The 22,925-nt window shown below is 48.6% G+C and overlaps 1 protein-coding gene across 13 annotated transcripts in view; it reads left to right on the forward strand.

The window, feature by feature from the left end:
• The window catches only part of ATXN7L1 (ataxin 7 like 1), a 268,063-nt gene that overhangs the window by 205,005 nt on the left and 40,133 nt on the right, over window positions 1-22,925 (forward strand). For all 13 annotated transcript variants that reach the window (XR_004268347.1, XR_004268346.1, XR_004268349.1 and 10 more), the window contains one exon: window positions 4,099-4,321. Coding sequence is in view for 7 of the 13 variants with exons in the window: in XM_032276327.1 (XP_032132218.1) it covers window positions 4,099-4,321 (223 nt within the window). In the remaining 6 variants the exon portion in view is untranslated. The remainder of the gene's footprint in view (window positions 1-4,098; window positions 4,322-22,925) is intronic.

A 22,925-nucleotide genomic window follows, 5' to 3' on the forward strand; every position in this document is an offset into this window, starting at 1 on the left:
CAGGAGGCTGAGGCAGGAGAATTGCCTGAACCCAGGAGGTGGAGGTTGCAGTGAGCCAAGATCGCGCCATTGCACTCCAGCCTGGGTAACAAGAGCAAAACTCCGTCTCAAAAAAAAAAAAAAAAAATTTGAGATAGGGTCTTGCTCTGTTGCCCAGGCTGGAGTGCTCTAGTACAATCACAACTTGCTGTAGCCTCTACCTGCCAGGCTCAAGAGATCCTCCCACCCTTGGCCACCCAAAGTGCCGGGATTATAGGCACAAGCCACCACACCTGGCCTTACCAAAAAAAAGTTTTAATTAATAATTAACTGGGATCAGGCACAGTGGCTCATGCCTGTAACCCCAGTGCTTTGGGAGGCCAAGACAGGCAAATCACTTGAGGCCAGGAGTTCAAGACTAGCCTGGCCACCATGATGAAACCCCATCTCTACTAAAAATACCAAAATTAGCTGGGCATGATGGTGCATGCCTATAATCCTATCTACTGGGGAGGCTGAGATCTTGAGAATCTTGAGCCTTGGTTCTCCCATGCCCAAGAGAATCGCTTGAGCCTGCATGGTGGAGGTTGCAGTGAGATGAGATCATGCCACTGCACTCCAGCCTGGGCCACAGGAGCAAGACTCTGTCTCAGAAAATAATAATATTTATTAGCTGTGTGTGGTGGCACACACCTGTAGTCCCAGCTACTCAGAAGGCTGACATAGAAGGATCACTTGAACCTGGAAGCTGAAGGTTGCAGTAAGCCATGATTGTGCCACAGCACTATAGCCTGGGCGACAGAGCGAGACTCTGTCTCAAAAAAAAAGTTTTTTCTGTAAATTTAGCAGCAGAATGCCAGGACCACTAACCAGAATTCTTTTAGGTGATTGTAGAATCACTGGTCTGGCCCATTTATTTTGGTCTTCATGGCACGCTTCCTTGTGATTTGTCTTTGTTTACTTGCATAATTTTTAACCCTTAGTTTAGCGAAATAAAATGTATCTTCATTATTCAGATTTATCTCCCCACCTAAACCAAGAAATATTTCTGTGCATCCCCTACCCGCCCACCACCAGCTTTGAGTAAGTGATAGCAAGGGAATGAATGAAGACTGCAGAAAAATCTAACGCAGTAATGGTAAAAATCAAAATCTTATTTTCATATTGGAAGCCTCTGCCAAAAAATAAATTGCTAAACAAGACATTTCTGAGATGCAGAAAGTCTACAGACTTGAAGTTAGGAGACTTGGTTCTAGTCCCAGGATTGCCACTAACTGGCTTTAACCCGAAGGCTGGCAACTGATAACCTCGTCCATCAGAAAGATCACACTAGTTGATTTTAAGATCCAGTTCTGACCTTTAGTGATTCTAAGTTCTGCCTTTTCTAATTTCCTGGCTTCGATTCTTATTCAGCTAGTTTCCGGCCTTCCTGAGAGGGAGCTAGGCCCATGCACCCAGAGCAGAGGCGCCCTGATCCTGGAGTAGCCCTGACCTTGGCAATCACCTCGCCTCTGTGGGTCTCCTCTGGCCAAGTCGGCCGTGAGGAGGGTGGAGACGCCTGGCTGCTTCCTGCCTGTCTCACAGGGGCTGTAAAGGCCAGTACGATTTTACAAAGGGTGAATTCCTCCAAGGAAGATCTTGCCTGAATAAAATTGTTCAATACTTCGGCTGCTATTATTGCTGTGACATCCAGGAATCATGAGGGATGAGAAGGGAAGGAGCAGGTATAAGCATCCATTGTATTTATGGTGATTGAGTGGAAGGAGGCCTTGAAGCCATCTAGGGACCCACTTCATCTACAGATAAAGACACAGGAACCAAGGAAGTTTAAGTGGTGAACTGAAGGCCAAGAGCCTAAATCTGTGGATGTGTGGTTGGCATGGGAGCCCAGGTCTGCTGGCTCCCAGCCCTCAAAACAGAGGCCCCAGAACTAGCTCTTTGTTCTCAAAAGCTTCAACAGGATGGCTTCTGAGAACTAATTATGTATGCAAAGGTCTACTCTGATTCAATGAAGAAGAGTACCCTGTAAATTTATTCTGTGTAGGAGCATATGAGCCCTGGTCAAGCGAAAAAAAACAACAATTGGATGATCCTCAAAAATCTGCTTCCTCCTAATCCCTATTGCATCAGAAAACTAAATGCAGCCTGCTTTGAGACAGCCCGGCAACCCATTGGTACAAGGGAGCAAAGAGAAACCCCAGACTCCTGTCCCAGCTGGCCATGGATGGGAGGCTGGCATCCCCCAGATCAGGGTGCCTGCAAAAGCAACCAGGGAAGGTGTGCTAACGAGAGAAGCCTCGGCTAGCTTTGGGCTGGAGAGAGTGATCTGCCATCTTTGCCTGTCACATTTGGCATTATCAAATTCAGCCAGCTTTTCAGATCTATGATCTCCAGCATATCTGTTATAATTTCATTTATTTATTCAACACAGGTTAATTAAGCACTAATTATATATGGGGCATAAGGGAGCCAGAGAGGACTTAGGCTTTAAGGAAGCTTTGTCTTTTTTAGGGTTTGGGATTCCTTCCTGTAATCATGTACAAAGTTTCCGGGCAGGTGTAAAAGAGCCTTTTGCTGGAATCTTAAATTTTTATCAGATCTGTTACCCTAAAACAATTAAGAACCACCATAGGCCAGGCGTGGTGGCTCATGCTTGTAATCCCAGCACTTTGGGAGGCTGAGGCGGGCCAATCACAAGGTCAGGAGTTTGAGACCGGCCTGGCCAACATAGTGAAACCCCGTCTCTACTAAAAATACAAAAAAAATTAGCTTGGTGTGGTGGCAGGTGCCTGTAATCTCCGGTACCGGGGGTGCTGAGGCAGGAGAATTGCTTGAACCTGGGAAGCAGAGGTTGCTGTGAGCCGAGATCATGCCACTGCACTCCAGCCCGGGAGGCAGTGTGAGACTTAATCTCAAAAAAAAAAAAAAAAAAAGAAAAAAAGAAAAGAAACACCATAGTGGGTGCACACTAGAACTTCACTTCATTACTTCATGCATCTGCTGTCCTGGTTCGTGTCCTCATCCTGCCCATTCAGTCAAAAGCACAGGGGCTAACAGAACGTGAACAAGGGAGGCATCTCTGCCCAGAGCACTGGTTTGTTTTTGTTTTGTTTTTGTTTTTGTTTTTTTTTGAGGCAGAATTTCACTTGTGTTGCCCGGCCTGGAGTGCAATGGTGCAATCTCGGCTCACTGCAACTTCCGCCTTCTGGGTTAAAGCGATTCTTCTGCCTCAGCCTCCCAAGTAGCTGGGATTACAGGCATGCACCACCACACCTGGCTAATTTTTTGTATTTTTAGTAGAGACGGGGTTTCTCCATGTTGGTCAGCCTGGTATCAACCTCCTAACATCAGGTGATCCACCTACCTCAGCTTCCCAAAGTGCTGAGTTACAGGCGTGAGCCACCTTGCCCAGCCAGAGCTCTGGCATGTTCTGTAGAACCTCAGGAAGTTGTGCTCGCTGGCCCAAGTCCATGCCCCACATTGCAGATTCTGTCTCAAGCGTTGACATCCTCCTACAGGAGGCCCCGAACCTCTGTGGACCCTAAGGAGGCCTTAGCAGGGGTGTGTTAATACTGCCTTCTCAGTCCCAGGAAGGAACAGCTGCTGGGCCACTTCCTCGCTCTCAAAGGCCCTTCGATTCAAGCTGGCTGGCCCCTCTAATTTTAGTGCTCCTGCAGAGTGTCAGGTTCGAGAGTTTCCTATTTGTTAAGAGTCCCGCCCTGTCCACTGCCCTGAGGGACCTGTGGCCTCTGTGTAGCTGTCTAAGAATTGCTTTGGCTATATGTGGTTATCCCTGTGTTCAGGTGACACCTGGTGTCTGTCTTCTACTCCTGTGGAAGTGGTTTTGCAGAAGGATGGCCTGGTAAATGCCTCCCACGAGAACCTTGATGTTAGTTTAGCATGCCATTTGATACAGAAACCCAGAACATAATTATTGCTAGCTGGCGGAATAGGAGCATATGTCAAGACAAATCATCATCAGAACCTAGGCTTCAGGGATGCCGATGCTGCAAGAAAAGCGCTTCTCTTTGCCTGTTGTGTGTGTGAGTGGATGTGAGTGTGTGAGGGCCTCACCTGCTACGGATGCTGTGCTGAGTTCTCTACTTTCTGCCCCTGTAGAGAGAAGACACGGTTCAATGTGTAGACCTTCTCCCTCTCCAGCGTCTCCAGCCTCCAACCCCAGGACATCACTAGTACAGGTGAAAACAAAAGCCTGTCTCAGCGGCCATCACTCTGCCAGCAGCACCTCAAAGCCATTCAAAACGCCCAAAGACAATCTACTTACCTCCAGCAGCAAACAGCACACAGTCTTTCCTGCAAAAGGATCAAGGGATAAACCATGGTGAGTGTTGGATGCTGGCAGCTAGCTACTGTCTGTCCCCCATGCTGTTCCTGTCATCACAGGAAAGTGTTTACCCTCTGGCTTTGTTCCTGGGTGTCACATATAGGAATTTGGGGAACTAAGGAATGAAAGGACCAAAACCCAAAATGATGGAGAGATAAACTTAAATATTGGAGAACATGTGAGACCTTTAAAGTACCCTATGGGCTGGGCATGGTGGCTCACGCCTGTAATCCCAGCACTTTGGGAGGCTAAGGCAGGTGGATCACCTGAGGTTGGGAGTTTGAGACCAGCCTCACCAACATGGTGAAAACCAGCCTCTACTAAAAATACAAAAATTAGCCAGGCATGGTGGTACACACCTGTAATCCCAGCTACTCAGGAGGCTGAGGCAAGAGAATTGCTTGAACCTGGGAGGCAGAGGTTGCAATGAGCCAAGATCGTACTACTGCACTCTAGCCTGGGCAACAGTGAAACCCCAGCTAAAAAAAAAAGGAATACCCTATGCCTTACAGGAGACTTTTTTATTCTCTTGAGAGTTGAGCCAAGTTGTATCTAAGAAAAGGGTAACAGGGAAATATTTCTCAGTTCCACAGTCACCTCTCAATTTTCCACCCCAGTTAAGAGAAGCTTTGGTGTAAAATCAAAAGCACTGACAGTTGGCCTTGCATGGAGCAAGGCCACGGCCCTACCCCCAGCACTGGGTCCCAGGTCCCATGGAATAGTGGAATAGCCACCCGCAGAGGCAAGTGATTGGGAGCTGACCACGGGAGAAAGAGAGAAAAACCAAGTAGAAGGTCACCCCTTTGATGGAGTGGGCAACAGCTGCTTACAGGTGGCTGAAAAATCAGAGGCTTTTTGCCAGGCACAGCAACTCACACCTGTAATCCCAGCACTTTGGGAGGCCGGGGCGGGCAGATCACTTGCGGTCAGGAGTTCAAGACCAGCCTGACCAACATGGCAAAACCCCATCTCTACTAAAAATACAAAATTAGCCAGGCATAGTGGTGCACATCTGTAATTTCAGCTACTCAGGAGGCTGAGGCGGGAGAGTTGCTTCAACTCAGGAGGCAGAGGTTGCAGTGAGCCGAGATCATGTCACTGCACTCCAACCTGGGTGACAAAGTGAGACTTCAATTCAAAAAAAAAAAAAAAAATCTGAAGCTTTTAATTCATTTTGTTATCTCAACCCTTTCTAAAAAGTCAGAAAAGGTTGCCTGTGGAACAGACAGATAGGAAACCAAACTTAACAAAGATGAGTATCTTCAAGTGCTGTCGGCACCAAGCCTGGAGCACTTAAGGAACTGGCTTCTGACAGCACCTCTATGCTTATCTTTCAAGCCTCGAGAAGGCAGAGAAGGGATAAATGTGGAGTCCATCTAATTTACGTATTTAAAGAAAAAAAGTGTTCCATTCATTAATGACAGTTAATTGCACTTAAGTTTGTACCTAGGCAAGCTGTGGAGTAAAATCATCCATCAATGGGTTTGTCACTGCATACTGGAAATTATGATGACTTAGTAAAGAGCTAATTATGTCAGATCAATTATAGAGCCTCTTGTGATGGAGTGGAAAGGTGTAGGCATGGCTGTGGAGGAGTTACCTGCCATGCAGCTGGGCCTCGGGGGCAAGCTTTGTTCTCCTTGGGTTGTTGGGATCACGGGTCCATCCTGTGGGAGGCTGCAGCTGGTTAGGGAAGACTCAGCCTGAGAGTGGTGGCTGCCCACCCACCGGCCGTGGGAGTCTACCAGTCACTACCCTGCAATCCGTCTTATCTGTGACCTGAGAATGTGCCTGGGAGTTTATTTACTGGGACTGTGTGGTGTCCTGATGTAACCACAGATTTGGCTTTGAGCCTTAGAGGGCTCAGCCTCAGTTCTGAGAGGTATCCCAGAGTGCAGCTTTCCAGACCTGTACTGAGCTAGGAGCAAGAAGCCAGTTCACTGCGTGCGGTGGCTCAGGCCTATAATCCCGGCACTTTGAGAGGCTGAGGCAGGTAGATCACAAGGTCATAAGATGGAGACCGTCCTGGCAACATGGTGAAAACTTGTCTCTATAAAAATACAAAAATTAGTTGGGCGTGGTGGTGCACACCTGTAGTCCCAGCTACTCGGGAGGCTGAGGCAGGAGAATCACTTGAAACAGGGAGGGGAAGGTTGCAGTGAGCCAAGATCGCACCACTGCACTCCAGCCTGGTGACAGAGCGAGACTCTGTCTCAAACAAAAAAAAAAGAAAGAAAGGCAAGTTCAAGTCTGGGCCGGCCTCTAACTTACTATGTGTCCTTGAACAAGTCACTTCACTTCTCTGAGTCTCATTTTCAAGCCTGAATATTTTGAAATTCTATATCACAGTCCTACCAAAAATTCACAAAGTTCCTCACTGCCTCCTGAATTAAAGAGTTAGTCCCTCAGCCCAACATGAGGGACCTCCACAAACTAGCTGCAACCCCCCAAGTCAATACCGATTATCCAGTACCACCCTATTACACCAGCTTTCCACCCATCTGTACCCCTGGTACCTTTGCCTGGAACATCCATCTGTCTTTACTCAACACTTAATGAGCACCTATTGTAATACTGTGTTCGCCAACTCTGTAACTAGCACGGGGGATACACAGGGCCCACTGTTGTCACACAGGCACCCTCGTGCAAGTTAGAAAAAGGTCTGGATGCAGCCCGGACCAGGTGCACAGTTGACTAATGGCCTTCATCCCACACTCATTTCCTGAGCCAGACATCCTTTTGCAGTGCATAACCTAAACAACTGTACACTGCAGCCCCAGGCGTACAAAGTAAGACACAGACGCTGTCTTAGGGAGACTGTCAGTAAAAACATAAGCTAACACAGGACAAATGATAAGGACTATAAGATCAGTAGCAAAGGAGAAGGGCACCTGACCCAGGCTGAGGACTCAGGAAGGGTTTTTCAAAAGAGGTCACTTCAGCTAAATTCGAAGGACAAGGAGTAGGAAGGAAGTAAACAAAGAAAATGGGGTTAAAATGGGAAATTTTTAATGTTATGTCCATTTTAGCACCAAAAAAAAAATTTTTTTTTTCTAAGAAAGTAGGAAGGGTGGCCGGGCGTGGTGGCTCACGCCTGTAATCCCAGCACTTTGGGAGGCCAAGGTGGGCAGATCGCCTGAGGTCGGGAGTTCAAGACCAACCTGGCCAACATGGAGAAACCCCATCTCTAATAGAAATACAAAATGAGCTGAGCATGGTGGCGCGTGCCTGTAATCCCAGCTATTCGGGAGGCTGAGGCAGGAGAATCACTTGAACCCAGAAGGCGGAGGTTGCAGTGAGCCGAGATCACCCCATTGCACTCTAGCCTGGGCAACAAGAATGAAACTCCATCTCAAAAAAAAAAAAAAAAAAAAAAAGTAGGAAGAGTGTCCCAGGCAAAGGGAACAGAATGTGCAAAAGTATTTGCATGTGGGGAGAGGCAGATGTGGAGCTGGGTATCGGAGTGAGGCCCAGATTATGAAGTTCTGCTGTATGTGTTAAGTTCAGGAATTTGGACTTCACCCTGGAAATTGCAAAGAGGTGTTAAAGGAGCAGTTTTCTGTTGTAGTCTGGTCACCTTGACAGCCATGATCACAGCGTGATCAAGGGATCACGCGAGAAGCAGCAAGAACGGTGAGGATGTTGTGTCACCCAGGCGAAGCGCGGTGACAGCCTAGACCCAGCAGGGGTGTGTACGGAGTGGCTGGGTGAGATAAATATTAAGGAGGGAAAATGCCACAGGACTTTGGGGCTGGTCATATGTAGGGCTGGAGCACAGGGTAGGGATTAGGACAGCTGAGTTGTGGTCCTGCCGCTCCCTCAAGGGAAGGACAGTGAGGACCAGAGCTGTGGGAGGGATGGGAAGGATGAGTTTGGCTGGGTAGTTAGTGGATTTTGAAGTATCCGAGAAATATCCACAAACAAATGTGAGTGGACATTGACTATTTGGAACCAGGGGTCGAGAGGCAGGGATGGGCCAGGACTAGAGATGTGAGAGTCATCAGTGTAGATGTGGGCATGGAAGCCGTGAGTACAGATGGTGCCTGCCAGGGAGCTCTGTGGTGTGAGAAGAACAGGCCAAGGGTGGTGCCGTGGAGGACTGGGACAGGGGAAGAGGCACCTGAGGACGCTGGGTCTGCTGAGTCTAGTGTTCTTCCCACAGCGTTCAGTCCCCTTCTCTCTTGGCCAAAATCCTTACCATTCTTATTGCCCATGTCACTGGCTACCTTCTCTCAGTGCCCTTTCCTCATTCACTTCCTCCTTGCCAACAACCTGATACGCTATCGCCTTTCCTTTAATCCCCGGAGTACTTAATTTTTACCTCCCGTGCGACACTTTCTCTGGTCTTCCATAGACTCCACTTCCTGTCTTCCTCCTGCCCAGTTCTTACTGCAGGGCCTCCTGTATGATAACCTCTCACCAGCTCAACAAGCATGGTACTCTTGGCGGTCAACATTTGTCGAATTGAAGGAAATGGATGTGACCATTGAATGGGATTCTAAGATTTCCATTCCTGGAGATGGCTGACCTTTTGTCTAGAATTGTTTAGACTAGTACTGTCTGATAGAAATATAATGTGTGTTGCACATGGTAATTTTACATTTTCAAGCAGCCACATTGAAAAAAAGTACAAAAGAAACGGGTGAAGTCAATTTTTAATAATACAGTCATAGGCCGGGCATGGTGGCTCACGCCTTTGATCCCAACACTTTGGGAGGCCGAGGTGGATGCATCACTTGAGGTGAAGAGTTCAAGACCAGCCTGGCCAACATGGTGGAACCGAGTCTCTACTAAAAATACAAAAAAATTAGCCAGGCGTGGTGGCGCATGCCTGAAATCCCAGCTCCTCAGGAGGCTGAGGCCGGAGACTTGTCTGAACCTGGGAGGCAGAGGTTGCTGTGAGCAGAGATCTTGGCACTGCACTCCAGCCTGGGCAACAAAGTGAGGGAGACTTCACCTCAAAAAAAAAAAAAAAAAAAAGTCATGTGCCACATAACAACATTTTAGTCAACAGTTGTCCCGTAAGAGGATTACACCATATTTTTACTGTAGCTTTTCTTTATTTTGTTTTGAGACAGAGCTTCACTCTTGTCACCCAGCTGAGGTGCAATGGCACAATCTCAGCTTACTGCAGCCTCCACCTCCCAGGTTCAAGCGATTCTCCTGCATGAGTCTCCTGAGTAGCTAGGATTACAGGCATACACCACACCCGACTCATTTTCGTATTTTTAGTGGAGACGGGATTTCACTATGTTGGGCAGGCTAGTCTCAAACTGCCGACCTCAGGTGAGTGATCCACCTGCCTTGGCCTCCCAAAGTGCTGGGATTACAGGTGTGAGCCACCGCACCTGGCTAGCTTTTCTATAATTAGATATGTTTAGACACACAAATACCCTTGTATTACAGTTGCCTACAGTATTCAGTACAGCCACATGCTATACAGGTTTGTGCCCTAGGAACAAGTGGCTGTACCATACAGCTTAGGCTCAAGCACCTTTTGCACTTGACAGGACAGATCCTACCCAGACCAGCAAGAAGAGGATGATCCATTGGAAAAGTGGAACTAGTCACTTTTTTTTATTTTTTTGAGACCGGGTAGAGCTCTGCCGCCCAGGCCAGTGTCCAGTGGTTTGTGTTAGTGCTCTCTGTGATGGTAGCATGGCGAAATCACCTCTCATTGCATTTCTTTTTTTTGTTTTTTGTTTGTTTGTTTTTCTCTCATTGCATTTCTTAGAACATAGTCCCGTCATTAAGTGACACGTGACTATCTTCTTTGACCTAATATATTCAAAATACTACCATTTCAACCATATAACCAATGAGATAGATTACAATACTTTCTTTTCATAAGTCTCCAAAATCCTGCATGTATTTTATTACACTTACAGCACATTTCAATTTGGACACTAAATTTTCATCAGAAATATTTGATCCACTTTTAGATTTCATAAAAACTATAGATTATAAAAATAGATTGGCATACCCAAATTGTTCTATATTTACTTAAACATTTTCTAGGCCAGGCATGGTGGCTCACACTTGTAATCCCAGGGCTTTGGGAAGCCGACACCGGTGGATCACGAGGTCAGGAGATCAAGACTATCCTGGCCAACACGGTGAAACCCCGTCTCTACTAAAACACAAAAAACCAGCCAGGCGTGGTGGCTCACGCCTGTGGTCCCAGCTACTCAGAACGCTGAGGCAGGAGAACTGCTTGAACGCTGGAGGCAGAGGTTGCAGTGAGCCGAGATCACGCCACTGCACTCCAGCCTGGTGACAGAGCAAGACTCCATCACAAAACAAACAAACAAAAAACATTTTCTAATAACTGAATCAAGTATCTGTTCTTAAATTTTAATGAACTAAAATGAAATTTAAAATCCCACTCTTCAGCTACAGTAGCCACATTTTTTATTTATTTTTGTTTTTTTTTTTTTTTGAGACAGGGTCTCACCCTGTCACCCAAGCTAGGGCTGGAGTGCAGTGATGTGATCTCAGCTTGCTACAGCCTCAACCTCCTGTGCTCAAGTGATCCTCCCACCTCAGCCTCCTGAGTAGCTGGGACTACAGGCACATGCTGCTGTGCCTGGCTAATTTTTGTATTTTTTGTAGAATTAGAGTTTCACCGTCTCGAACTCCTGAATTCAAGGGATCCACCTACTTTATCCTCCCAAAGTGCTGGGATTACAGGCGTGAGCCATGGCCACAGTAGCCACACTTTAAATGCTCGGTAGCCTGAAGTGGTTAGTGGCTGCTGGATCTAGACACATGGGTCACAGACCCATGGGTGGGACCCTCTGGTTTTTTCAGTTCAAAGGTGTGTTAACTGGGCTGCTCTGATCTCTTTAAATGTTACACTCCCAACAGGAGTTGCTGAATTCCAGCCCCTTTCTCCCCTTGGTCTGGTGCTGCAGGGTCTGTGGTGGAAACAGACCTGGAGGACCTGCATCAGGCGGTGCAGAGAACCCCCCGCCCAAGTTCTGTTCCATTGCTCCACCTGAGCTCTGTATCGGCCCCTACTGGCCAAGAAAGCATAAGCAGTGCCAGCCCCTGCTGGCCCTCGGCCCTTGATTAGATTTAACAGGAGGTTAGGGGTGCTGTTTCCAGACAGCTCAAATTTACATGTGCAGCAATGAAAACACTACTCTAGAATTCAGGCCAACCTCCTGGCATTCCTGCACAAGGTTAAATGATGTGTGGTTTTGTTATTTTCTCCTTTATGTGGCTGAGTAGGTTAAAAAATAACTGCATTACAAGAAAGGGGAAGGCCGGGCATGGTGGCTCACACCTGTAATTCCAGCACTTTGGGAGGCTAAGGTGGGTGGATCACCTGAGATCAAGCATTTAAGACCAGCCTGGCCAGCATGCTGAAACACTGTCCCTACTAAAAGTACAAAAACTAGCCGGGTGTAGTATAATCCCAGACACTTGGGAGTGTAGTGTAATCCCAGGCGCTTGGGAGGCTGAGGCAGGAGAATCACTTGAATCTGGGAGACAGAGGTTGCAGTGAGCCGAGATCACACCACTGCACTCCAGCCTAGGCAACAGAGCAAGACTGTCAAAAAAAAAAAAAAAGAAGAAAGGGGAAAACAGAGAGAGCATTGCCATGTTACCAGGTTTGTCCCCTGCAGAACTGCCTGACAGGACTCATAGGCTGCCCCACATCCCTAGCCCTGCACGCAGGCTCTCAGAGCCCCCTTCCACTAGTTCACTGTCCCGCTGGTGGGGACCACCTTTGTGGGAGCCCAAGGTCAGGGATACCTGGCCACCATCCCACAGCGTTGGCATCCGTGTAATTGATAAAGTGGAGGGAGATGGGTAAGATGACTCGGTCCCCAGGTAAGAATCAATAAAGAATTATGGCTGTTTGGCTTTTTTGAACTAAGATGAGCATTTCAGCTTTTACTTATGAGTCCCCGCTCAGCCATAGGGTCAGACCCTGGCACAGTGACCGAGTCAGCCAGTCTGGCTCTCCCAGCTGCTGTCACTTCGGCTACCCTGGTCTGGCCTGGCGAATTGATGAGGAGCTCCGACCCACTGATGTAGGCTGAGGTGGGCAGGAGGCAGGGAGGAGGTAGGAGGAGGATTTCCTCCCCTAGATGGCTTGTTGCCTTCTCTTTGGGCCTTATCAACCCACACGTGTATGTTGAATGCTAAATATGCTCAGCTATTAAAAATGCAGGAGATGAGCCCGCTGCTCCAGGAGGAAAATGAGCCAAAGCAAAAGAAAAATCAGCAGGCTCCCTGGCCTCCCTGTGCGTGCCCTACAGCAGGTGGGGGAGGACTCCCTCTCCCCAGGTAGGTGGAGCTCCTCTCCAAATGCTTGGAAATACCAGGCGGGTCCTCCCAGAGCGACTGGGGCTGAGGGAGTGGAAGTGCTCTGGAAGTCTTCCCAGCGCTTTATGGAGAGGGAAGCGATCACTGAGCGGCCCTGGCCAGACGCCTGTGGGAGAAACCGGGCGGCTTATCTCTTCCTGCCTGGTGCTGGCATGAACTGGGGGCAAGACCAAGGCTCAGGATTGATGGCTCCCTGAAGACACAGGGAGTTATCTCAGGCTGTGAAATATGAGCAACCCAAGGAGCCTCAGACACTACAGGGCCCTACCCCTCTGACTGACCCGCATTCCTCAGCAGGATGCTTGCAGTCACCGCTCCCTGGCCTCCTTGCCCCTCGCTCTGCCCTTCCTCCAGGCCACCCCACACACCCTACCAGGGTGGTGTGTGCCCCTGCTCTGCCCACAACTCTTTGGTGGCTCTCAGTTGTTTGCCAACTGAGTAGAAGTGTAACATTTTTGTGATGGACTTCAGGGGGAAGGACTAAGAGAGGGTGGGGTGATAGACAGACCAGAATATTCAAGCATCTGCGGTGTGGGGGAAGGGGTATAGTGTCCCTTCCAGGACAGGGAGGCAGTGGGAATTTCAGCATCTAAGTGCTGCCTGCTCACTGGGTTTTCAGATGAGCAAAGGTAAGGACAATGGACAGCTCCTTGGGTGTAAATGCAGCCAAACTTGTGAAGTCACAGAAGTGCTCAGAAATAGGGAATCCAGCTTAGGGAGGGAAAGTAAGACCAAGACAGCCAGGGAAGGAAGAAAATGGCCTGAAGCAGCCAGGCATTGTTGCTCATGCCTGTAATCCCAGCACTTTGGGAGGCCAAGGCAGGTGGATCACTTGAGGTCAGAAGTTTGAGACCAGCCTGACCAACATGGTAAAACCCCATCGCTACTAAAAATACAAAAAAAATTAGCCGGGCATGGTGGTGTGTGCCTGTTGTCCTAGGTACTTGGGAGGCTGAGGCACAAGAATTGCTTGAACCTGGGAGGCAGAGGTTGCTGTGAGCCAAGATTGTACCACTACACTAAAAAAAAAAAAAAAAAAAAATGGCCTGAAGGAAAGAAGAGGGATGAGCCACAGAGATCAGTAATCACAGTCCTTCATGGCTGTGTAGCTCATTATGATGTGTAGATGCTTTCATAGCCCGATCCTACTTGAGCGTAAGGAGTATTTTGTGATGAAGATAAGAAAACAGAGGCCCAAAGAGGTGAAGTGATGGGCCAAGATTATATACACAGTGCGACAGCAGGGGAGCCGAAACTCGATCCCGGGCCGTCTGGCTTCCAGTGCTGCAGTAAGGAGCACCACCCTCGGTGCTGCCTGACATCAAGCCCATTCCGCACTTCGTTTTGCGGAATGACCTGGGGCAACATTTCTCAGCCTCGGGCTCCGCATTTATGAAATTGGGGGTGGAGATTAAACACAGCGTCGCATGTGGGTGCATAACTCACTGTTTGTGCCTGTGCAGGATGTGTCGCCATGAGCGCACACTTCACCTTTGTCATCGCCCAGTCTCTTCTCCTCGGAAGAGGAGAGGCAGCTGCAGCCTGATCCCCACCTAAGCATTTGTTCTTACCAAGCCTTGGTGGGGTGCCAATTTGGCTTGTATTGTGTTATATGATTTAACCTTCACTGAGAACATTAATTCATTCATCAAACATTTATCGAGCCTTTCCTAAATGCTAGATAATGTATAGGCTGCTGGGATCATTCCAGAGTGACGTGTATACTGGGATAGGGTTCCCATTGTCAGGCAGCTCACAGTCTGGTCAGGGCACATAGATGTCGAAATAAAACCTTGCCATAGGCCGTGATGAGTGCAGCAGAAACACCTAGGAAGGAACAGCAGGCACTGGGAGAGAAGAGGATGTTTCCTCCGGATCTGGACAGATGGGGGAGTGTTCACCCGGAGAACAGGGGAGGGCACACCAGCAGGAGAGCCCGGCCCACGGAAAGGCACAGAGCCAGGCCGGAGCACTGGTGTTCAAGGAGAAGGGAGAAGTCCAGTGAGGCTATGGGAGAAGGTAGCTGGGCCGGGAGGGGTGGAGGGGGTCAGGCTGTGAAGGTTGTACTTGGACCTCTGGGCCATGGGCAGCCCACAAAGCCTCTCTTAGTCAGATTTGCATTGGCTGAGTGCAAGCAGATTAGAACACAGAGAGAGGCCAAGCCAGAAAGATTGCAAGGGATGCTGAGTCCTGTTTAAGAGGTGGACTTTGGTCAGACTGACTTGTGAGTGACTCAGGGAAGAGCTGGTTTCTCACTGGATGTTGATGATGTTAACATGGAGTTTTTTGGTTGTTGTTTTTGTTTGTTTGAGGTGGAGTCTTGCCCTGGCTTCTAGACTGGAGTGCAGTGGCACGATCTCCACTCACTGCAGCCTCCATCCTGTGGGTTCAAGAAATCCTCCTGCCTCAGCCTCCCTAGTAACTGGGATTACAGGTGTACATCACCATGCCCAGCTAGTTTTTGTATTTTTCGTAGAGACAGGGTTTTGCCATGTTGGTCAGGCTCGTCTCAAACTCCTGACCTCAAGTAATCCACCTACCTCAGCCTCCCAAAGTGCTGGGATTACAGGTGTGAGCCACTGCGCCCAGCCTGATGTTGCTAACATAGAGTTTAAAAAAGAAAGTCTATTTAATTTGGGACAGAGCTATCCTGAGTTTGCTGTAGGTCAGTGTGAAGAGTAAACTCTTTTTTTTTAATATGGCAAAAATGCCATTCAGAATAAATTTTTAAATGTGTAAAAAGAAAATGTGCTTTGTTTTCTGGATGGAGGTGGTTCAGGTGCAAGGATGCCTGCCCAGGACTGGATTCTAATACCAAAAAGGAAAAAGCAGAGTGAGTGAGTGATGCCCGGGAGAGGGAAGGTGTTCCCAGGGGCTTTTCTTCTGGCAGGAAACTGGGAGCAGCAGGTGTCAGGGTACCTGGCCAGAAGCCAGAGCACTGATCAGTAGCCTGGGATGCTTTGCCATTTCCTCATCTCTCAGTGTGCTCAGAAAAAGCTTCTTGAAGGCCAAAGGCTGAGGATGGGAGCCCAGGGTCTCTGCTCAGGGTGCCAGCTCCCAGCCTTCCTGGCAGGGGAATGGAGGGTGTTCTGTAAGGAGTTGCCCTGTCTTCCCTGGGGTCAGTATTGCCTCCAGCACTGTTGGGAAACAGTAACAGTCTGAACTGTACTGGCTGGAAGGCGTTGCAGACAGAGCAACTTGCATTTCGAACAGCAGGAACCAATGACCTCTGGTGGCTGCAGAGGGGAGCGCCTCCACTTGCTGCTGCCGAGCAGAGCCTGTTCTGGGCCAGTGCTGGCAACGGGTGCGTGGGCTCTGCCTCACCCTGCACCAGCGCTCCCTGCAGAATCCACTTGCCTCCTAATATCTGCCCTCTCAATTCCCGCCCTCCAAAGCTCTGATACCATTTCCGCATTGATGTGAATTTCAGTGGCCCTTCATTGGAATTGTGTGACTCTTTGTTCTCATGTGCGGAGGAAAGGCACTTAGCAGGTGCAGTTGATTTGGTCTAGGGTTGTCCTTAAAACCCTCCTGGACTCCCTGCCTGAGGCCACACTGCTGCAGACACAGCTGGTCCCAAAGGCAGCCTGTGCGGCATCGTATGCCCCACTGCATGAGGGCTCGATTTTTCCTTTTTTAACTTCTCCTGTTCTCTGGCTTGCAGATTTTTTCACAGTTCTAGGGCACTAGGACTCCCCAGGAATGTCAGGACACTTAGTATCCCTTATTCACCCAGCAGGTTTGGAGACCACCTTCTGAGCTCCATGCCCTGGGAAGCCATGGATAACAGAAGTACAAGAGAGACTAACAGACGAGCAGAGAGACCTGTGCTAGGGCCTCCTGCTTCCAGAAAACTGGAGCAGCCGGAGGAGGGCTCTGCTGGTGCTAAGATATCTTTCTCTGGAAGACATCTTAGCACCAGCGGAGAGCTCCACTGCCTAACATGCTTCAGGATTGCACGAGACCACATGTTTGTATGTGAAGAGGCTGGGGTTCCTCCTTACTCTTCTCTCAGAACGTCCTCTCCAGATGGGACCTTTAACCACTAGTCCAGGCTTAAGCAGTGCCTAGAATACGAGGGATGGAGAACTAGGTGGGATTGCGAAGTAGGGCTGACAGGTCCTGGAAGAGGGTCATTCAGTCTGGCCCCACCTCATTCTGCTTTTCCTCTTCACTGCGCCACCCAGAAGGGGTCCTCTACTCTGCATGAATGTGGAAGGCTGCTGCCCCCACCCTCTGCTGGTGCTGCTGCCTCCACCCTGTCTGCCCCTCCTTCTATTATGGGACCAGAAGGGACTAAGGAGACAGAAGGCTTCTGATGGTGACCATGATTTACACCCCACATGTAATACCCTACAAGTATCGGGGGATGAGAGCAGATGCTGGGATCCCGTCCCTTTTTTGTTTAGTTACACTTGATTGAGAGTCTGCTATGTGCCTGCCACAATGTTAAGCACTTGGTAGCTGTTATCTCATTTAATCACTTCAAGTATCTCTTGTCATCTTCATTTGCCTGATAATGAAACTGAGGCATGAAGACCTGAGATAAGTTAGGCCGGGCAGCCCCATATGCTTGTGTGGGCTTTGCACTGTGTGAGGCCACCTCACCAAGGCAGGACGATAACCAGCGCTCCCTCCTTACCAGGCCAGCTATCCCCTTTCTCATTGTTACCGAATGCTGATGGGCTCACTGAGGCCCTGAAACCTGGTAGCCAGAAGGCTGTGATACCGTAATGCATCCAGCAACAGAAAAGTCAGGATTTGAGTCTAGGTTGGTCTGATTTGAAAGACTGTATTCCTAAGCCTTGTCCTAAACTATCTTGAAACACTCCACACTCTATGAATTTGCCAGAATATTGACAAGGCACAGACCTTCAATTCAGTCATACTTGTTCTCCCTGATTTTATTTGATTTGCTCCTGGCCATTTTTACAGTTCTTCCAAGTCAGCTTGTTCATTTTTTCCTCCCACCTAACTGACTCAGGAGGAAATCCCACATCATTCTTCTCAGCAGCTAACCATCTCTTAACCCAATTTGAGGAAGAAAGTCTTGGCCCATCGTCAAAGTCACTGATGACAATCTGACCGTGGTGACGGTGGGGCCCTGTCGAGCTCTGCGTGGCACCACTCTAGGCTAGAATTGAGCCCTGCTAACCCATCTTTCTTTTGCCTCTGCTGCCAGGACCACTGTCCCGATAGCTGTGTGTTCTGACCACATTTCCCCAGTTTACCGAAGGTGTGTTATGTGGGAGAGAACCCAAAACTGTACAAAGGCCAGGAGAGATTTGACACGATGCGTCCTCTCTAACCACCAGGCCTGACACTCAGCCACAGAATAGTATTAGATTTATCTGGCAGATACTCTTTTTTTTTTTAAAGTAAGATGGGGTTTCACCGTATTGGTCAGTCTGGTCTTGAACTCCCGACCTCAGGTGATCCACCCACCTTGGTCTCCAAAGTGCTTGGATTACAGGCGTGAGCCGCCACGCCCGGCCGGCAGATAGTCTTATTTACCATGCTCTGTGGTTGAAAGCCTGTTTTCTGTTTGCTGAAGGAGTTCACAGACAGGCTTCTGAAAGTTTTCCCAATATTTTTCCAGACACACACGCAAAAATATCATTTATTCACTTGTCAGGATGTATGCAGTACCAACTGTATCTGTCATGCCATGGTAGGACTTTGTGTCTCTGTTATTTACCCTGATTCTTAGTGACTGCCTGCCTCTCAGCCTTCTAGAACCTCCCCAAGTATTTCTTCTACTTAAAGAATTTAGATTGGATATAAATAATTTCCTCATAGTAGCCGCCAAAATACATCCAAGAGAGCCAAATTGAATTCCTTCTCCAAGGGCATTTTAAAAGAGGGTACATTCCTTTTTATTTGGGATGACTTAATGCTATCACTGCTTGGAAGCCAAGAGGCTGGGTAACATGGCCCTTCTAAGGCTCTGCCAGTGAGTCAGAGGCTCTCAAAATTCTGCCAGGCCAGCAGCATAAGCACATAGGCTTTTGTGGGAGGAATTGGTGGAGGAAATCAGACAGCTGAGAACTCTCATCAGACACAAAACCCACAGCACAAATACCATATGTCTTCAGGCTCCTGCCTGTCAAATTCATCTTTACCCTGCTCTGGTAAGTGAAGAAGGGCTGGCAATAATTTCTGCAGACCTAAAGACATTCTGAACCACTCTCTTAAGGCGTATCTGTTGATAATAAAAGAATAGATCATGATCACCAGGAAAGCGTAGCTGGCAGGAGGGCAGCTGGGCCTGCGGCGTTGGTGGCTCTTGCAATGGCTCCGTCATGAGTCTCCACCTCTGTTCTTTTGCAGACATCACTGGGCAGGGAGGGGAATCTACCTGATGCCAAGAGAACCATGTTTCTTAAAGCCAGAGGACCCACCTTGGTCTAGAAAGATAAATTCAGACAGGCCAAGCACACAGGAAGAAGACGTGGGCAACTAAAGCAGCACAAAAGAAACAGAGGTAGACACCGCCCCCACGTAGCAAGAGGGGTGAGGGAGGATGTTCTCAGCATTGGGTTCCTTTCCCAGGACCGAGACAGAGGTGCAGAGATGATGAGGAGATAACTACTCCCAGCATATTAGACACAGCAGGGGAACAGGCTGCAGCCCTGAGCTCCCTGAAAGAGTTCATCCCAAGCGAACAAAACAGGCATTATGAAAGCAGCAGGGGAAGCGTGGGGACTCATCTTTCCCTTTCAAACACTGCTCCACAAAGAAAGGACAACGTGAGTTGATAAATGCAGCTAATTGTGTGACTTTGGGAAGTGTGCACATGCATCCTTTAGACTGAAGGGAAAGGAACTTTGAAGGGCTTTAGCTAAGCTCGGGGGTAACTGCCAGGCTTGTTTGTCACCTAAGCAAACAGCATAATAAATTGCTGAGTCAGCCATCAGGCTGTTGCCAACTCACCACCCCCTCCCAGGTCCCACCACCTGCACAGGGAGGTGTTTGCGTTACTGTGATTAGACGCAAAGAAGATGGGAGATGCCCATACTGTGAAAGCAGCAGTCAGAACCTCTTGGCTTCTTTCCAAATGGAAAAAAGCCAAACCTGTCATTCAGGGCCCATGGCCATCTGGAAGGGGTGTGCCCAAGGCTGGGACACTTTGCTGGCCAGGGAAGGTGACAGCAGAGGAAGTGAGAGGAATGCATGCGGGGACAGTGAGCGGAAGCAGAAGACAATTCTGAGATGCTGGCTTCCCTGTGACTGCACTGTCCCCCTCGCTGGAGCATAGGCATATGTGTGATCTGTGTGTACAGGAGGTGGGGGGCGGGGCTCTACATAGGCTCTTATGTCAGCAAGATCTGTTTGGTTAAAAAGAATCATCTCTGGGATTGGCTTTCCAGATTCTGTGGCACTGTCCTGTAACAGTGTCCTCCTTTGCTCTCTCAGTTCAGGATCTCAGGGCTATTGCCAGCTGTAGTGAAGAAAGTCTGGCCCAATGGCTAGCATGTACACTGGGGAAGAGGATGGCAAGGTCAAATGCTTTTGCCACTGTCACTCAGCTGCCTACTTCTGTATCTTCTCAGTGCAGGCCAAGGCAGGTTCCCTTCCAGAGAAAGCCGAAAGCTTTTGAGGGAGAGAAGGGACACCAAAGAAGAAAGTATCAGAGGCAGCTCCAGGCTCTCCTCCCTCACTCTTCTAAGCCCTTGTCCACTCGCTAATGAACACCCTTAGAATGCACTCAAAAGGGCTCAGTCTCCCTTCTCTCCTCCTGCCAGTTGTCATCCTTTTACCTAACATCAGAGGTGTTTACTCGGTGGCCCAGCTCCTTACCAACTCACCTGGTGTTTGAAACCTTTGAAACATTCTTGATCGGACTTTTTTCCCCAACACTTCTTATTCTTCATTCCAGAGGACTGCACGTCAGGCTGTCTTTCCTGTTTCCAATGGGCTCCAATTTCACATCCAGCTTAGTTCTGGAAGCATTGACAGTAGAGTATGAATGGGCCATACTCATTACATAGTGGAAAAAATTCCAAATTAGGAGACAGTCACAGACATTAGCTGGCCTGACCCAAACTCAGTTACACACAGTTGGGAAGGAGTGTCACCAGGGAGATGACTGACATGGTTCTACATGCTGGGACCTGGTGCACCTGTGCTCACGTAGCTGCCTTAAGGAGCACATTCGGAGCTGGACATTGACTTTAGAGGAGAAACGCAGACTGTGCTGTGAGCATTTGAGGGCTGCTTGGCTTGTTTTTTTAAATATATTTCTATCTGTACAATTGCCTGGATTATTCTATCCCAGACATCATATCTTTGTCTGCTGAAGGCCTGAGGGCCTAACATCTACATAGGGCATTTTTCACAGAAACTAGAGGCATTATGTTAACTCGTACCAGCTCATGCAATGAGAACTAGATCTGGAACTTTAAGTTCTAATTTCCTTTCCTGAACTAATTTGGCTTCACAAAGAAATATTAATACATCAGAGAAGGCTGCCTAGGCCCTAGAGCACCTTCTCACCTTGCTAGCTGTCCATGTGTTCATATCAACACTTGAAGTTTAATTTTTTTCCCTAAATAAATGGAAGTCAACAGATCAGAACAAGGGTGAGAAATTAAGTCAATAAAAGGTTTTTGAACAGAACAGATTCATATTTTTTTTTTCCCCCGAGCTAGGGTCTCACTCTGTTACCCGGGCTGGAATACAGTGGCACAATCCTAGCTTGCTGCAGCCTCAAATTCCTGGGCTCAAGCGACACTCCTCCCATCAGGCTCTCATGTAGCTGGGACTATGTGTGTGTACCACCATGCCCAGCTTTTTGTAGAGGCATGGTCTCAATATGTTGTCCAGGCTGGTCTCAAATACCTGGCCTAGCCAGGAGCAGTGGCTTATGCCTGTAATCCCAGCAGTTTGGGAGGCTGAGGCAGGTGGATCACCTGAGGTCAGGAGTTCGAGACCAGCCTGGCCAACATGGTGAAACACTATCTCTACTAAAAGTACAAAAATTAGCCAGGTGTGATGGCACATGCCTGTAATTCCAGCCACTCGGGAGTCTGAGGCAGGAGAATTGCTTGAACCCAGGAGGCAGAGGTTGCAGTGAACTGAGATTGTGCCATTGCATACTTCAACCTGGGCAACAAGAGCAAGACTCCATGTCAGAAAAAAAAAAAAAAAAAAAAAACGGCTGAACGTGGTGGCTCATACCTGTAATCCTGCCACTTTGGGAGGCTGAGGTGGGAGGATCATAATCCCACCACTTTGGGAGGCTGAGGCAGGAGGATCACTTGAGGTCAGGGGTTCGAGACCAGCCTGGTCAACATGGTGAAACCCCATCTCTACTAAAAATACAAAAATTAGCCAAATGTAGTGGTGCACACCTATAATCCCAGCTACTTGGGAGGCTGAGGCAAGAAAATCACTTGAATCCAGGAGGCAGAGGTTTCAGTGAGCCAAGGTTGTGCCACTGCACTCCAGCTTGAGCAACAGAGACTCTCTCTCAAAAATAAAACCTGGCCTCAAGCAGTCCTGTCACCCTGGCCCCCAACATGCTGGGACTACAGGCATGAGCCACCATACCTGGCCAATAAGTTTGGGTTTGGGGGGTGCCGGCAGGGCCAGTGGGGTGAGTTGAGACACAGTCTTGCTCTGTTGTCCAGGCTGCCTTGCAATAGTGTGATCATAGCTTACTGTAACCTCAAACTCTTGAGCTCAAGTGATTCACTTGCAGCCTCCCAAGTAACTGGGACTACAGGCATATACCACCATGCCTGGCTAATTTTGATGTTTATTTTGTAGAGACTGGCCTCACTATGTTGCCCAGGCTGGTCTCAAACCCCCAGGCTCAAGCAATCCTCCTGCCTCAGACTCCAAAGTGCTAGGATTACAGGCATGAGCCACTACACCAGGCCACTGATAATTTTTTTTTTTTTTTTTTTGGAGACGGAGTCCCGCTCTGTCACCCAGGCTGGAGTACAGTGGCACAATCTCGGCTCACTGCAATCTCTGCTTCCTAGGTTCTGGTTCAAGCAGTTCTCCTACCTCAGTGTCCCGAGTAGCTGGGATTACAGGAATGCCACCATGCCCAGCTAATTTTTGTAGTTTTAGTAGAGACAGGGTTTCACTATGTTGGCCAGGCTGGTCTTGAACTCCTGACCTCGTGATCCACCCACCTCGGCCTCCCAAAGTGCTGGGATTACAGGCTTGAGCCACCGCACCCGGCTCCTGATCTGTATTTTTAAGGTCAGGTTTATTGAAATATAATAGGTTGTAAGAGTTTTGTAATTTCCTT

The sequence above is a fragment of the Sapajus apella genome, unplaced genomic scaffold (genome assembly GCF_009761245.1).
Source record: "Sapajus apella isolate SASKATOON/1434 unplaced genomic scaffold, GSC_monkey_1.0 scaffold7, whole genome shotgun sequence".
Taxonomy (NCBI): Eukaryota; Metazoa; Chordata; class Mammalia; order Primates; family Cebidae; genus Sapajus; species Sapajus apella.